At 60.4% G+C, this 15987-nt stretch overlaps 2 protein-coding genes across 6 annotated transcripts in view; one reads left to right on the top strand and one right to left on the bottom strand.

The window, feature by feature from the left end:
- Positions 1-8110, bottom strand: part of FLNA (filamin A) — a 29534-nt gene extending 21424 nt beyond the window's left edge. For 4 of the 5 annotated variants that reach the window (XM_036415681.2, XM_036415683.2, XM_036415682.2 and 1 more), the window contains exons 1-5: positions 7957-8110; positions 4218-4705; positions 947-1195; positions 311-408; positions 44-191 (exon numbers count right to left, since the gene is read on the bottom strand). In XM_036415681.2, the coding sequence (XP_036271574.1) occupies positions 44-191; positions 311-408; positions 947-1195; positions 4218-4590 (868 nt within the window). In that variant the 5' untranslated portion in view covers positions 4591-4705; positions 7957-8110. The remainder of the gene's footprint in view (positions 1-43; positions 192-310; positions 409-946; positions 1196-4217; positions 4706-7956) is intronic. The other variant, XM_045573532.1, reaches the window with a different exon arrangement.
- A 5162-nt stretch (positions 8111-13272) lies between these two features.
- EMD (emerin) lies at positions 13273-15615 on the top strand. The gene is made up of 6 exons (XM_036415803.2): positions 13273-13486; positions 13636-13743; positions 13921-13998; positions 14222-14343; positions 14782-14828; positions 14911-15615. Exons 1-6 carry the CDS (start codon positions 13405-13407, stop codon positions 15230-15232), a joined length of 759 nt encoding a protein of 252 aa, XP_036271696.1. The 5' UTR covers positions 13273-13404; the 3' UTR covers positions 15233-15615.
- Positions 15616-15987: the final 372 nt, after the last annotated feature.

Raw genomic sequence — 15987 nt, 5'->3', positions numbered from 1 at the left:
CCTCCAAGTTCCGAAAGGACGCTCTAGGCCCCGTCTCGCTCACCTGGCCCGTAGGCTCGGGCTTTCTTCGGGTTCAGTTTGGGTCTCAGGGGAGCCCCTGGCTTCAGCTTGGCCTTGGGGAACTGGGACAGGTAGGTCATGACGGAGTGTTCGTCCACGTTGGGGTCCACAATCTCCTCGGGGGTGATCACCTGTCACAGTCAAAAGACAAGAGCCATTTGGCCTCCGGGCCTCAGATTCCCAGGATAGGACCCCGCTCCCCCTGGGACTCGGTCCCTGGACAGCCCTGGCCGTCCAGGCGGAGCTGTACCTGAGGGATGCCCAGCCAGTCATCAGCCTGTTGCATGGCTTCCCGCGCATTGTTCACAGGCTTGCTGGCGTCCCAGGAATCCCAGTCAGGACACAGGCCTGCGGAACAAGAACCACTAAGTCTGGGGTCCTCCAGACTCCCCTGCAGGCCGTATCCACTATCTTTTTATTTTATTTCTTATATTTCTTTATTGATTTCAGAGAGGGAGAAAGAGAGATAGAAATATCAATGATGGGAGAGAATCATTGATCCACTGGGGATCGAGCCCACAACCCAGACATGTGCCTTTGGCCGGAATCGAACTTGGGACCCTTCAGTCTGCATGCTGACACTCTATCCCACATGTGTCAAACACAAGGCCCGCGGGCCAAATCCGTCCCGCCAGGCCTTGCAATGTGGCCCGCACCGCGCTGTCATCACTGCACTCCGCTGCGTTTCCATCACAATGACAGTTTATGACTGTTCAGTAAACCATTCGGCCCGCGATTTAGGCTGGATTTTAGATTTTGGCCCCTTCTCTGATTGAGTTCGACACCCCTACTCTATCCACTGAGCCAAACCAGCTAGGGCCGTATCCGCTATCTTACGCACAGCCCCAGCTCCAGCCCCGCGCCTCCTACTCCCAACGCTCCTTACCGGGGGCGCAGCTATCAACAAGAGCGCCCAGGGCTCTGCCACTCTGCCAGTCGCGGCTGAAGTTGGTGATGGGCAGCTGCGGCAGCTTGTTCTGGATCCAGCCCAGGAGCCTCTGCTTGGGCGTTTGCTTCTTGGCTTCTTCATCCTCCTCCTCATCCCACATGGGCATGGAGATGGAATAGTGCAGGATGAGGGTCCAGATGAGGCCCAAGATCAGCTTCAGGTTCCCATCCACAATGGCCTTGCTGTCTGTGGGGGAAAGGGTGGCGGTGTTGGGGAGCAGGGGGCCCACTCATGTGTCCCCGTGCACATGTGCACACGTGGGCTTGCGTGTGGGGAGGGGGCACACACAGGGTGCCAGGTGGCTCCCAGGTGGTAGGGAGCATGGCAGCACAGGGCACCCCATGGAGAGAGAGGCCCCCGGAGGGGATGTTGGTGGTTTCAGAGGGAAGGAGACTTTTGGGGGCAGATGACCCCCCATATAGTAGTTAGGGGTGTTGCTGGAAGCCCTGGGGGACAAGAGGAAGGACTGACGACAGCTGCAGGCGGAAAGCCCTGGAGTGAGCAGGATGAGTGCGTTGCAGCAACACAAGCAGGGGCCCGTCACGCATCACCACGGGTTTCCAGGCAACAAGCGGTAGGAGCGGATCGGCGCAGCCCTAGTGTGCCAGGATGCCAGGGCCCCTGACGGGGGCTAAGGAAGGGGAAGAGGAAGGCTGGTGGGTGGGGCAGTTGGGAAATACAACTACTGCCCCAGGGGGGGTGCAATGAGGCAAGGGAAGTGGAGGTGTTAGGCAAGACCCTTTGGGTGGAGGGTGCAAGCTCCACCCCGCACTTCCTTAGTGGCCCCCAACCCCCGCAGGACTAAGCTGGGAGTCAGGCATGGTCCCGGCACAGGGGAGGGGCGGGAAGCCCAATGGAACCACCAGTTGGGCCAATGGACTGTGGCTCACTGGGGCCCAGCAGGAAGATGAGGACACATTCTGGGGGCCCCCTCGCCCAGCCTGAGGAGGAAGGCAGAGCCACTGAGGCTGGGTTGGACGCCGCCCAGGGCCCAGCTTGAGAACTGGGGTAACGGAGGCCATGGGTGGGGTCCTTGGTCCCGCTGCCTCAGCAGAGCCCAACCGGCTGCTGCCTGCCCTCCTTGCCACCTAACGGGCTGCCGGGCTGTGGGGCTGTGGGCGGGCAGCCACCAAGCTAACCACAGGGGAAGTGGTTAGGGCGGGCACCCTACACCCTGTCACCATGGGAACCCCTCTGAGCTGTGGGACCCACCCAAGGCCCTTGTGGGTCTTGGTTTAAAGGGGTGAGGGGCTGGGAGTGGGGCTCAGAGCAAGGCCAAGCTTTCTAAGAGCTCATCTCTGAATCCCCTGCTGCCTCCAACCTACCCCAGCCCCCAATCAAAATACTTGTGTAGTGAGTCAACTTGGGGGTGGGGAGAAGGGGATGGACGCCATCAAAGGGTGATCAATGGCGGGCGGCCTCTGAGTCCAGTAGGCAGCACCCTGAGGAGTTGCTGAGCCACTCAGAGCAGAGTGGCCTCTGTCCCGCACCCTGGCTTGCACTGTCCCCAAATGGTGGGAGAGTGGAGAGGGGGCTTCAGGCTAGTGGTGACTGGAAGGCTCAGAGAAGACCAAATACACAGGACCTCCCACCAGGGCTTCCCACGAGGCCCCCATCCCCAGAGTCCTGGGTCCAGCAGAAGAGCCCTAACGAGGCCTGCGGCCCACTGTGACCCAGGAGGGGACACAAGGCCAAGCTCATCAGCCCTGGTGGGTCAGGCTGGGCCCACCCCCTGGTCCACAGGAGGCAGGCCTAGGGCCCTCCCCACGCCCCTCAGAAAAGAGAGAGGGAAGGGCGTAGGGAGAGTGCCTGGTTGGATGGCCCCGCCCCCTCCCACCCCCTTTCCCCAGCCCCGGGGCCAGCCTGCCCCCTCCCTCCCCTAATCACTGCTGCTTTCCAACATTTTTTTGCCTTATATGGCAAAGCTCTGGGAACTAGGCCTGCTCCAGCCAGCTCAAAAGAGAAGGGAGGAGGAGACCCCCCCTCAGACAACTGGGGTGTGGCCCGCCTCCCCACATCCGGTTGCCCCCCCACCCAAGGCTCAGAGATGACTCAGCTTGGCTAGACACACACTGGGACTGGGGGGTGGGCCTGAGCCTCCACAGGCATTCCAAAGAAAGAGGTGAGGCCCTGGAGGCCGGAGTGGTTGGAGGCACCTGAATCTTGGTCTTTCTCTCACTTTCTCAGGCTCAGCGTGGCCCGCATCGGGGCAAGGGGCCAACTGCAAGGTCCCTTTCAACTCTGGGAAAAAAAAAAAAAGTGCACGTCCCTTCTCTCCCTGTTGTACAATGCCGTTCTGGTGCCTGTCCCGGCGTGGGTGCCACTTTAAGAGCCAGGGATGCTACAGCAGGCCCGGTCAATGCCAGCATCACCAGTCCAGTGACACGGACACTGGGCTGGCAGGGAGCCCAGCACACGCTGGAGTACCTCCCAACCCACTCCTGCATTCAAGAGGCAGAAAAGCCAAGTCCTACACGGAAACAAGAGTTTGGCCCAAGTTCAAGAGTAATTCAGTGTCCCAGCAGACGACAAACCAGCTCCCGTCACTGGCTGACACCCAGAACTCATTCCAGGTACTGCTTTGCTAGCCATGCCCTCCTCTGGCCTCCTAAGTTCCCTGGGGGAGATCTCAACTGGGGGTGAGAGCCATCTCTGAGGAGGGGGGGCATCTTCCAAGACCAGAAACAGCTGAGCGCCTTAAACAATGGAACCCACAAACTCTCACTCCCTTGTTTAGGAACCACAGGGAAACCTGAAAAGTCAGAAAGCCCTCTCCCAACTGCGGTGGGAGGTAGAGAAACCGGGCCTCCCGCTGCACAGGGATGGGACGCTGGGCGCCGGGCAAGAGCCTGGCCAGTGCCCACCCTCCAGCCCTCTCCCACAGCAGGCGAAGGGGCGGGGGCACGGCCTGCGGAGGATGTGAGCTCAGCCTGGGCGCGGGCCAGCCGGGGCGCGGCGGGCGGGGGCGCGTAGCGGTCCGCACAGCGGCGGGGCCAGCCTGCCAGCGCGCCTTTGTTCTCGAGGCCCGGCCCCGCGCGGAGCCCCTCGGCCGAGGTGGGGCGGGGGGAGGGGGGGAGAGGGCCGGGAAAGCACTACGACTCGGGGAGGGTGGCCGGGAGGGGTCTACCCGGGGGAGATGGAAGGACATGCGGAGCCCCCCGCCCTCGCCCTCGCCCTCCCGGCGCCACGGGGCGGCACGCGCTCTCACCGATGGACACGAGCTTGATGTTCTCGCGGTCCAGGAACTCGAGCGCCACCGACACGTTCTCCAGCTGCATCTGGCGGAAGGTGGGCCTCTGGTTGTGCTTGCGGTGCATCTTTTTCTGGCTCAGCACCTCGAGCAGCGCGATAAGCCGCAGCCCATCACTCAGGTCCGTCTGCAGGTTGGCGATGCGCTTGCTCACGCATTTGAGGTGCTCGTTGCACCAGCGCGTGAAGGTGTTCTGCTGGATTTTCTTCCACGGCGCGTCCTCCGCCAGGTCCTTCTCGGTGGCCGGCATCTCGGCGTCTCGCGTGTCGTTACCGCCAACTGGAGCCGCGCCCGCCGCGCTCTGGCCCGCTCGGGAGTGGGAGCTACTCATTTTGAGGCGCGAGGAGCCGATGGGCGGTGCTGCAGCCTAGGCGAGGGGACGGCCCTTTAATTAAAGTCGCAGGCACTCCGGCGTGCAAGGGGCGATGCAGACAGCGGAGGTTGCGCTGTGGAGAGAGCGAGCCCTTTAAATGCGGACTGGGGGCGGGGTCACGATGGGGCGTGGTCATGGGGTGGGGCTTTGGGGGGGGCGGCCCGCCCCACCTCACCCTTCGGAATGCCCCCCAAGGACCCCCATTCCTACCCCCCTAGACCCCTGTACTCCGAGGAAGTTTTGTTGGACTCCAAATGGGACAAGGACGGCCTCACGCCAGTGCTGCAGAAAACCCTGCAGCCAGGAAAGGCGGAGCAGCTTCTGGCCCTGGACCACGGGGTCTCGGTCTCCAGCGAACAAGCCATACAAGGGACTTTCCTTCCCCTTGGCCCCTAGGGCCATAGCGATGGCTTGCCCTCTGTGAGTCACATGGGCTCCGCCCCCTCGCAGCAGCACAACCCTGACCCCACCCCCTGGGGCTCCAGCTTGGGGGTTCCCCAGCCACACCCTGTCCGGTGCCCCAGCAGCAGCCGGGAAGGGGCCCCGCTCCTAAGATTAAGCCCGTGGAGAGCACGGTCAGGGCCAGGCACTGCTGCGAGCACGTGCCCCATACCTGGGAAGTGGCTGCTGGCAGAGCCCGGACCCTACCCTGCCTCCCAGGGTGCTCCCTAGACCCTCGCTCCTGGCCAGGCATTGCGCCCTTCACATCTCTGGTCTGTGCACCTGAGCCTGCAGGTCCTTACCGCTTCCCTCCCTCCCTGCTCCACTCCGGAGGAAATGGGGCACTGGGCCAGCAGGCTGCCAGCAGTCCAGGAGCAAGCAGTCTTGGAAGGGGCCCGGTGTGCCAATGGGCATTGGCAGAGGGCACCGCGGGCATGTGATGTGAGCATAGACAGCGAGTATCTGCCTGGGGTTGCTGTCCACCTGGGGCACTGGGGTTTCCTCTCTTGTCTAACTGGTCCCAGAGCCCCGTTGTGGCCAGGCAGGGGGCCAGGGGCCCTCCATTGGCTCATGGCTTCCAATAAGGCTTGGCAGGCTCTGAGCACCTGGGTCTGGGTGGGCTTCAGTGCCGGGGCCATGCAGAGGGGGCCCTTGTGAGAACAGGGTGGGAGCAGGGGACTGAGAGGGACAAACCAGAGAAGACTGCTAGGCCTGGACTGTGTTGCCAGGGCAATGGGGAACTATTCACTCAAAATTAAATTTCTAGTAGATAGCCAAAACCGGTCTGGCTCAGTGGTAGAGCGTCGGTCTGTGGACTGAAAGGTCCCGGGTTCGATTCCGGGCATGGACCTTGGTTGTGGGCACATCCCCGGTAGGGGGTGTGCAAGAGGCAGCTGGTCGATGTTTCTCTCTCATCGACGTTTCTAGCTCTCTAGCTCTCTCCCTTCCTCTCTATAAAAATTCAATAAAATATATTTTAAAAAATGTCTAGTAGATAACTCTGGCGACAGTGAGGAGGCTGATGTGGGGACATGGACACCAGCAAGCCTGTTGGAGACACTCACTGCCATCCTCTTCAATCAAGAGAAGCCTTCACCCCCAGAGTGGGCTTGTTCCTCCCAGTCCCATGTGCCTTCCTTCTCCAGTATGTTCCCTTCTTTAGTCTCCGTCCCTCCTACTGGATTCTTAGATTGAGCTGATGACTAGCCATAATTAAGTTATCTGCTAAAGACCAGTGGGAGCAAGCCCTGGTTCAGCCAGCATGTCATGTCCAAATATGGTTGACTCTTGCATGACTAAGTGCCTGCGTTACCCACGGCGGGGCTTTGGTCCCAGCGGGCATCTTCCCTACCCGCCAGCGTGCTCCTGTAGGGGCTACTGTCACACGATTGGTTTTCCCCACCAATGGTGGTGGTAGAGACTCCAAATGCCATTTCCCAATCTGAGGCCCGCCTCCTGCGCCCTCTCCCCTCTCCCGAGCACTCTCCGCCACACCTGCACAAACCCCCACACCAGTGTCTTGTGAACTGGAGTGAAGGTGGGAGGGAGAGCTGTGAAGGGGGAACCCGGATGGACCCCTTCCTGCCAGGCTCCGCTCGAGACACGCTAAGTTATCCTTCCGCTCCCTCTGGCCCCACTGGAAAGCCCAAGGACAGCATTACATCAAGAATTGATTTTCTTTTCACTAAATGCCGTGCAACTGGATCGTCTGTGTTCATTCCTTAATCTTCAGAGAGCATAGAAACCGAGGCAGAGTAACTGGCCAGCAATCAACGCTAACAGAAAGGTGGGCAGAAGCTAGGTGTCCTGGCTTCCAGCCCTCGTCTTTCCCTATTTGGGGGAGACGGGGCTGGGGGTGTAGGTTCTTGTCCCTAGGGGACATCTTATCACCACCAGATGGCGCCCCACCACAGAGCCCCCAGATCAGGCAGTCCTTGGAAGCCTAAATCCAGCTCTTTCATATTTTCCCTTATTTGGAGTAGATTCTTGGATGTTAGACACACCCCGCCCCCACCCCGCCCCCGGCCCTGAGACCCCAGGCCCGGCCCTCTCACAGGGGCGCCTCAGCTAGCCAGGAAAGCCTGAGAATGGCACAGTGAGAAGAGACCTGGGCTGCCCAGGTGCCGCAGGTGAGGGCACTCATTCCCGGAGCTCCCGCCTTGGCCACGCTGCGTGGAGCACGTGCAGGCGGGCCTGCCAACGGCCTTCACCTACTTTTCCTGCACCTGGGAATCTGGGTTTATTGCCGCTCACATCCTGGCTGGCAGTGAAACATCCACCTCGGAGCCAACCTGGGACAGAGCCCAGCCCAGGAACCTGGTCTGTCTGAAGCGATCCTGCTTTCTGTACCTGGCTGAAGCCCTGCCCTGGCCCCCATGGAGCGCACCAGCCCCGGGCCAGCTCCGCTGTGCCCAAGCCAGCTGGTGCCCTGAGGACTGGTGACAGCGAAGAGCCCGCTGTTGCCTTCCCAGGTGGCCCACTGCCTGCCAAGCGTCCTTCCAGTCGATCAATCACCTTTGACCCACACTATTCCCTGCTCTTGGGGCAGCTCACGGGCACCCACACAGTGATGCAGTGGCCAGCGCGTGGGCACCCACACGAGCCCATATTCTATCAGGCGCTCAGACACGCTCCTTCTCGGGGACCCCCATGGCCTTGGGCTCCCACAGCTTTGCGAGGACACTAGGGAAGGCAGCCTCTGGGGAGCGCGCTCCCGGAGCAGGGGGCGTCTCCGCCAGCGTTCGCGCTCCTGCACCTCCGCTGCACTTGGCTGGGTCTTGGGTGCACGCCGGCGCCCGCGTTCCCGGGCTTCCCCGCGCGCCTTCGCCACCCCCGCCCCGAGTCCGTGAGCGGCGTGGGGACCATCCCGCGCGGGGGCCTCACCTGCGGTCCCTGCGGGCGGCCCTCAACCGCAGGGTGGCGCCCGGCTTGCCTGCGCGCCCCGCAGCCGGCGCCTCGGGATTCCGCTGGCGTCCGCCGCGCGCCCGGAGCCTCTACGCGAATGGGCCGCCGCCGCCGCTCGCCTTCTTGTTGGCCGCACCCCCGCCCCGCGCCCGCCCTGCACCCGGCCCGGCCCGGCCCGGCGAAAAAGCCTTAATTGGTAAAATCGCCCAGGAGCGGGGGAGGGGGGCTGGGGGGCGGGGGCGCGCCGTGAGCTCAAGCACCCAGGCTGCCTGGCGACGTGCCCCCCCTCGATGAGCTCACCGCCCTTCGAGGACCGCTGGGGTGATGGGGGGGGGGGGGGTAGGTTCTTCTAAAGAGCCCGTGGGGTCTGCAGGGCCCACGTCTCCACACAGCCAGAAAGGCCACCTCCTCCAGGGAGCCACCCAGGCATGGTCCCTACCTTTGTCCCAAGCCTGGACTGGCCAGTAAGTGGGATTCCGTCCTCTGGGGTGGAGTGGAACCACAGGCCTTTGCAGGTATCCACTGAATGCTTAGCAGCCACAGGGCCCCAGCGGGGCTGGGAAGCCTTGTGATAAGCAAGCAGCCCAGCTGCCACCAATTGGGCCCCTCTGAAGGGCACTCTGAATTGTTAGGAGCGCGATCAGGTACAGCCCCGAAGCCTGGGAGTGCCCGGTGAGGAGCAGCCGAAAGGAGCCAAGTGTTTGTGAGCTGGGTGGGCACAGCCACGCCCTGGCTCTGCCAGGCTCCCTGTTCCTCTTCTATATGCCCATTTCCTGGTATCTTCAGTTTCAGCCTGTGTCACTTCCGAGGAAGGCCACATAGAGCGGTGTCGTTTTCACATGTTGCCCACAATAACAATGACTTTTTTCTATCCTCAGTCAGTAGGTGTGCGCGTGCAGACTGACACCAAAAATTGAAACAAACATTTCACGAAAATCCCCTCCCTTCGTACCTGTAAAGCACCTGGGTATTTTCTGTTCTGTCCTCAGTCATTCAAACAGAGGAAGGGGCCCAGCTGACGTGGCTCAGTGATTGAGCGTCGACCTAGGAACCAGGAGATCATGGTTCGATTCCCAATCAGGGCACATGCCTGGGATGCGGGCTCGATCCCCAGTGGGGGGCGTGCAAGAGGCAGCCGATCCATGACTCTCATCATTGACATTTCTCTCTCTCCCTCTTCATGCCTCTCAGAATAAAAGTATATTTTCAAAAGAGAATAAAGGAGAGGAAGGGATAAAGGAAGGCAGAGGAAGGAAAAGCTTGGTCACACCTGCTAAATGAATGTGGCGATCTACAGCCTAACGCCAATGAGAAGGTGTTTCTCACTCTCCAAGCCTCCCTTTGACCTTGACCTTTGACCCTTCTACCTAGACCCGTGGTGGGGTCTCCCAGCAGCGCCAGGGGTTCCATCTCTCACTGCTCGCTCTGGCGGGCCCCCCCACCCCTACCACTGGGGAGGGAGGTGGATGATGATCACTTGATCGATCAGTGGCCTGACCTCAGCTGCATTGGTGGCTGAAATGGTGCTCATGGCCACGCCTGTCCTTCAAGGAGGGAATCTTACCTCCCACAGGCATTGTCAGGGTTACAATAGGTGAGGGGGCAGGAAAGGGGCAGTGGCCAAGTGGCTGGATCCCCGAACCCTCACTCCATTTGAATCCTCTCTCTACACTTCTGTCTCCCTCCCCCTCCACACATCTCCTCTCCCCCACACGCAGTTCTCCATACCTGCTGCTTCCAGGTCTCGCGGGAACGAAGGTTTGTCCAGCACCAGCTAGCTGTTCCCTGGCGTTAAAAAAATGTCATCTCCTTGTGTTAAAGGTTTTGGAAAACCATTAGAATCGGCTTCATTCCTGCTGCCAAGGCAGGCTGGCTCTCCAACTGGCCATGCCAGTGGCTCCCCTTTGCGCCAATGGTTCCAGGGTTGGAGCACAAGGCATTCTTTGAGAGAGAGCCTTTTGGTTCGCTAACCACTCATTGTTTTATGCGGTTTGTTACAATCTCCCTTCCACACACACATTTTCACAGTGATCACCATCTTAAGACTTTTGTTACTATCGGAGCTGTTGCAAAGAATTCAAACACTGGGGAAAAGCCAAAGGCTCTCGTACGTCCTTGAAAAGTTCAGTTTGGTCCAGTGCTCAAACCTGAAGAAGATTCTGATCTTACAGAAAACACGAATAGCTCAAAACATGTATGTCCTTGGACATGGGTGCTGAGAAATATATTCGTGTTATTATTTTTTCTTACAACTTCCAATCTGGCTGGAATTGCATGTTATACAATAGACTGCTTAGAAGCCATTCCCCACCCTTAAAGGAGAAACTGTATTCTTTTTTTTTGTTTGTTAATCCTTACCTGAGGATAGCCTTCCATTGATTTTTAGAGAGAGTGGAAGGGAGGGGGAAAGAGAGAGAGAAACATCGATGTGAGAGAGACACCCCAATTGGTTACCTCCCGCACGGGCCCTGACCAGGACCAGGGATTGAGCCTGCAACCTAGGTACTTGCCCTTGACTGGAATCGAACCTGAGACCCTTCAGTCCACAGGCCGGCGCTCTATCCACTGAGCCAACCCCGCTAGGGCGAAACTGCCTTCTTACTCTGGACTTGGACTCGGTGGCTTCCTAGCCTTCTCATCCTGGCTGTAGTTCCGTGGAGGCCCTAGATTGCCTCCAACAGGAGTCCTCTGAGGACTCAGACCCCTGCTAGGCCCCAAATGTCCAGGTCATTGCCATGAGGACTAGGACCTGCTGGTTTCTGGTGGTCTGGGATGGATCTGCCCTTCGGTGGGGCTGTCCTCGAGCTCCAGGAGGCCACAGGGTGGACGCAGGGGACCATCACAGCTCAGACTCCTGGTGCCATCTATGGTGGGACCTCACAGTGGGACACCAGTGGGGGACATAAAAGGCCGAGTGCCGAGGCAGGTGCCGGGGGAGGGGTGTTCCTTGGGGAGCCGGCAGACCTAGAATTCCTTGACCTCATAAGGAAACAGCTTGGATGCATACAGGGAGGGGTGGCATGGGGGAGGACTGGGCCTCCGGGATCGGGGCCAACATTGCAGAAGAAGGCTTGGAGAGGTGCTGGGGAATCTGATCTTGCCAAAACTCTAAATTCCACGAGGCAGCCTCTGAGCGGCCCGGAGCCCAAACGCCATCTCTCTCCCTGCTCTGAGGCCATGCACGTGTCTGGGGAGCCACACGTCTCCTCTGCGTCTTTCAGGAGACAGAGCAGGCCCCACCTCTACTTGAAAGCCAAGTCAACAGCGACTCTTCTTCTTCTTTTTTTAAAAAATATATTTTATTTTTCTTACAGAGAGGAAGGGAGAGAGATGACCTAGAAACGTCGAAGAGAGAGAAACATCGACTAGCTGCCTCTTGCACACCCCCTACCGGAGATGTGCCCGCAACCAAAGTACATGCCCTTGACCGGAATCGAACCTGGGACCCCTCAGTCCGCAGACCGACGCTCTACTGCTGAGTCAAACCGGTTTTGGCAACAGCGACTCTTCTGAGGGTCTTTGTCTGCGGTCAGTCCAGGGGCCCGTGTGTTCACCACTCTTTCTGGGAACCTTCTCCCCTCCATGGAGAACTGATCTGTGACCTTGCACCAGCCGGGCCAGCCAGCCTGTCTGACCCAAAGCCCACCTCTCTTCTCCCCCTCACCAGCTGTCATTTAGGAGACCAGGGACAGCACCTCATTTCCCCATGTTCCCAGTTCTAGGCCTGCCCAGGGAGAGGCACCTCAGTTGGCCGCACACTCCACTGGCTGTCTTTGATTAGAATCTCCATGGGACAGCTCTTGACTGACAAAGGCCCTTACCAACTCCTAGTGACAGTCCAGGCTCCTCAGTGGGCCTTGGTGCTTTCTGTGGTTTGGCCCCCTCAGTCCCTGGGCCCCTGTCCTGGCGTGGGGGTGGGGGCTAACCCCGAGGGTGGCAAAATACAGCTTGCAAGCCAAAAGCGGCTCTTTGGCCCCTTGAGTGTGGCTCTTCCACAAAATGCCACAGCCTGGGTGAGTCTATGTTGAAGAAGTGGCGTTAGAAGAAGTTAAAGTTTAAAAAATGTGGCTCTCCGAAGAAATTTCAATCGTTGTCCTGTCGATGTTTGGCTCTGTTGGCCAATGAGTTTGCCGACCACTGGGCTAAACTTTCATAGCACTGAAACTCACGCACACCCAGGTGCTCAGAGCCTGCCAAGCCTATTGGAAGCCCTGAGCAGACCACTCTGGGTCTGGAAGGGCCCCATTGGCTCCTTGTCTGGCCATCTCATGGGGCACACGGGGCACAGGGGCCATTCACACAGGAGGGAAACCCCTAGTGCCCCATGTGGATGGCAACCCCAAGGCGGACACACATCACATGGTGTCCTATGCCAGTGCCCATTATTGGCACGTCCGGCCACTTCCAAGGCTGCTTGCTCCTGGAGTGCTGGCAGCCTCCTGGCCCAGTGCCCCATTTCCTCCCGGGTGGAGCAGGGAGGGAGGGAAGCGGTGGGGACCACAGGGTGCAGGTGCACAGGCCAGAGCTATGCAGACTGGAAAGCTGGAAGGGAACTGGGGGGAGGTGGTTGGGGGGAGGCCTGGGGGCAACCTAGGGCCTGGGCTCTGCCTGGGGTCGCGTCCGGGGTGTGGCACATGCACTCAAAGCGATTGCAACAGCCCCAGGTCTGGGACCTAAGCTTTCCAAGGGCTCACCCTTAGAAAGGGCCCATTCCTGGTACTGGCCGGGCAGCCTGCCAGGGGCGGCCCAGGAAACCCCCGATTCTGGGTAGCAGGGGCTGCGGGGAAGGGGCGAGCCCACGTGACTCAGAGAAGGCAAGCCACGCCATGCGCTACCGGCCCCGCCCCACTTTCAGGCTCTAGCCGGTTTCTGCCGGTTCCACTCGCAGAGGCCCCACTCCTCACTTCTCGCCCGAACACACCAGTGGGTGACGTCTGCGCTCGCCGGCCCCGCCCCGCCCCCTGTACAGGCGGGTCTACTCGCCTTTCCTTCGCGCGCAGGCCCCGCCCCTCCCTCACGTCCAGCCCGAACTCCACTGCGCGTGACGCCGGCTCGCCGACCCCGCCCCTTTCCCTGAGCGCGCAGCCCCGCCAGCTCCCACGGTCCAACAGGTCTGAGCTGCTTCGGCTCCGCGCGGGGCCGCGCAGGCCCCGCCCCTCCTTCGCCTCTAGCCAATCGCGCTCGTTTGTGAGGTCTGGGCTCACCAGCCCCGCCCCGCCCCCTCCCAAGACCAGACCGGTTTGCGCTGGCTGCTTCCCAGCGGACTGGCTCCGCCCTGCGCGGCGCGCGCGCACCCCGCGACTGTGACGCGAGCGTGACGCGCGTGCTGCCGCTCCCGAGGCACTCCGCCGCCGCCGCGCTCCGAGGCAACCGTAGCTAGGCCCGTGTCGCCCGGTCCGGGCAGCCGCTAGGCCTCCGCCTCCCGCCATGGACGACTACGCGGTCCTGTCGGACGCTGAGCTGGCCGCTGTGCTGCGGCAGTACAACATCCCGCACGGGCCTGTCGTGGGTATGCGGCGGCGGGCGGCCCCCTCCCCTTCCTGTGCCCCCCCTCCCGGGTACCAGCCCGCACTGCGCGCCCCCTCCTGGGACTCCCTCCCCAGCTTCTGGGCCCCCGTCCCTGACCCCCCCCCTCCCCTGCGCTCCATGTCTGGCCAGGCTCCACTCGCAAGCTCTACGAAAAGAAAATCTTCGAGTACGAGACTCAGAGGCGAAGGCTCTCGCCCCACAACTCGTCCACATCCTCATTCTCCTATCGGCTCTCCGGTGAGGTCCCCCACCCCACCCCAGGGCCCCCTCCGACCACCTGTGGGGACGTATTTTGCGCTATCGGGAGGACTGGGTGGCGCGGGTGTGGCCGGGACTCTGGCGGGGAGGGGCGTGAGGAAAAGAACGTGGGGGCAAATGGTCCTGCTCCCCCCTCCCCCCCTTCCCCCCCTTCAGACTCAGATTCGGCTTCGGCGGACTCGGATATGTACGATCTGCCCAAGAAAGAGGATGCCTTACTTTATCAGAGCAAGGGTAAGACAGCGGTGGGATGGGCCCCGTCTTCTTCAATTCCACTCCCTCAGGGGGCCCCAGTGTCAGGAAGAACCTGAGACCTCAGTCCCCACTGTCCCTCACCAGCCATGGGGGGGGGAGCAGCTGTGTCACAGGCCCCAGATAGGATTCAAATTAGGACCATGGGGCCAGGTGGGGGACACCACTGCCCCCTCTACTACCGCCACCTCCCCCCTTTCCCAAGGCTATAATGATGACTACTATGAGGAGAGCTACATGAGCACCAGAACTTACGGCGAACCTGATTTTGCGGGCACATCCAAGGGCTTCCGCCAGTCCGCAGATGCTGACACCTTCCACCAGCAGGTGAGCTAGCTGCCGGGCACCCTGTACTTCCGGTACAACCTCAGGGGGTCAGAGCTGGGCTTGGATAAACCACTGGGGCCCCTGGGTGCAAATGGTAGCTCTCAAGCCTCCAGGAAGATATGGGATCCGCAGACACCTACGTGGTCAGGGGCTTCCTTTGGGGGTGTCGTCAGAACTGTTTGACTAGAGCCCATGGGACATTGCTTTGCACCCCGGGCTGGGATCTGGGTTTGAGCTCTTTCTGAGAATCCTGGGGCAGAAGGTAACAGTGCACGCAGTCAGGACAATTACTGAGCAAGTGGCAAAGCCCCGTGGACATAAGGCCAGGGATTCAGAAGGGTTCTGGAGCGGGGACAGGCCAGCCAGGGGAGTTTGGACTGATAGGAAAGGACCGCGCTGACCCCGACAGTGTCTCCTCACCCTGACTCTCTTCTTCAGGTGCGTGAGGACAGTTTCTACTCTTCAGAAGAGGATGGCAAGAATAGGTGAGTAGTGGGGAAGGCCAGGAGCCAGGACTGAGTCTGGGCCCAGACCCTCCTGGCCCATCTGCTTCCCTCTCTGCCTCAGGGAACGCCCCGTGTACGGCCGGGACAGTGCCTACCACAGCATCGCGCACTACCGCCCAGTTTCCAACATCACCAGAAGCTCCCTGGGCATGTCCTATTACCCCACCAGCTCCTCCTCCTCCTCCATGTCCTCATCTTCATCTTCCACCCCCTCGTGGCTCGCCCGCCGAGCCATCCGGCCAGAAAAGCAGGCCCCTGGGGCTGGGCTGGGCCAGGACCGCCAGGTCCCACTCTGGGGCCAGCTGCTCCTTTTTGTGGTGTTTGCGGCCTTCCTGCTCTTGGTTTACTATTCCATGCAGGCCGAGGACCGCAACCCCTTCTAAGGGAACACCGGAGGGTCCGGCTGGCTCCGTGGCCAGCTGCTCACGGAAGTGCTGGCCAACTGCCTTAGCAGTATTTGTTGGGGGGAGGGGGGCGGGGGACTTTTCGTGTGTGTTCTAGCTTGTGGGTGCCTTGTCCTACCTTGTCCTGCCTGGGAGGCGGCAGACCTGGGCTCTCTGCAGCATGGCGGGCCCGGGCTGACCTTCCTCCCGACCCTGCTTGCCCCTGACCCTTAGGGCCCAGGAGGGCAAGCCCCTTCTCCTGGAGAGGAGAACCTAGTTGTTGTCATTGCATGCCTCCTGTTGTTGTCACCTTGTTGGGGGATTAACCAAAGGCCACCCTGACTTCTGTTTTCGTGGACACACAATAAAAAGTTTATTTTTAACGTGTGGGCTCTTCTTGCTGGGGAAGGGTTGGGCCCCTCTGCCTGGGGCCTCCGCCCTAGGTCTCAGACATCCCCACCTGGCTTTGTTGGCCCTCCTTCTTTGCTTTGGGCACATTCCACCCACAGACACATTTGTGCTTTGCCCGTGGGGTCTACTGCCAGACCTCTTGTAACTACTCTTCAAAATAACTGCGGCGCCACAGGTTATGGAAACCCAGCTGGAAATGCAGGTGAGGCGGCGCGCACAATGCTGGCTGCATGTGCCTTAAGCAGGAAGAGCTGACGCTGACCTTGGCATCTAAGGGGCAGCATGTGTTAATGGGCCTTTTCTTCCAGAAAGCGGCTTGTTTAGTGACACGGGGCAGTCAGCAT

Source organism: Pipistrellus kuhlii, unplaced genomic scaffold, assembly GCF_014108245.1.
Source record: "Pipistrellus kuhlii isolate mPipKuh1 unplaced genomic scaffold, mPipKuh1.p scaffold_m20_p_51, whole genome shotgun sequence".
In the NCBI taxonomy this organism is placed as follows: domain Eukaryota; kingdom Metazoa; phylum Chordata; class Mammalia; order Chiroptera; family Vespertilionidae; genus Pipistrellus; species Pipistrellus kuhlii.
Note: the sequence above shows the minus strand (reverse complement) of the source record. Positions and strands in the feature narration are given on the sequence as shown.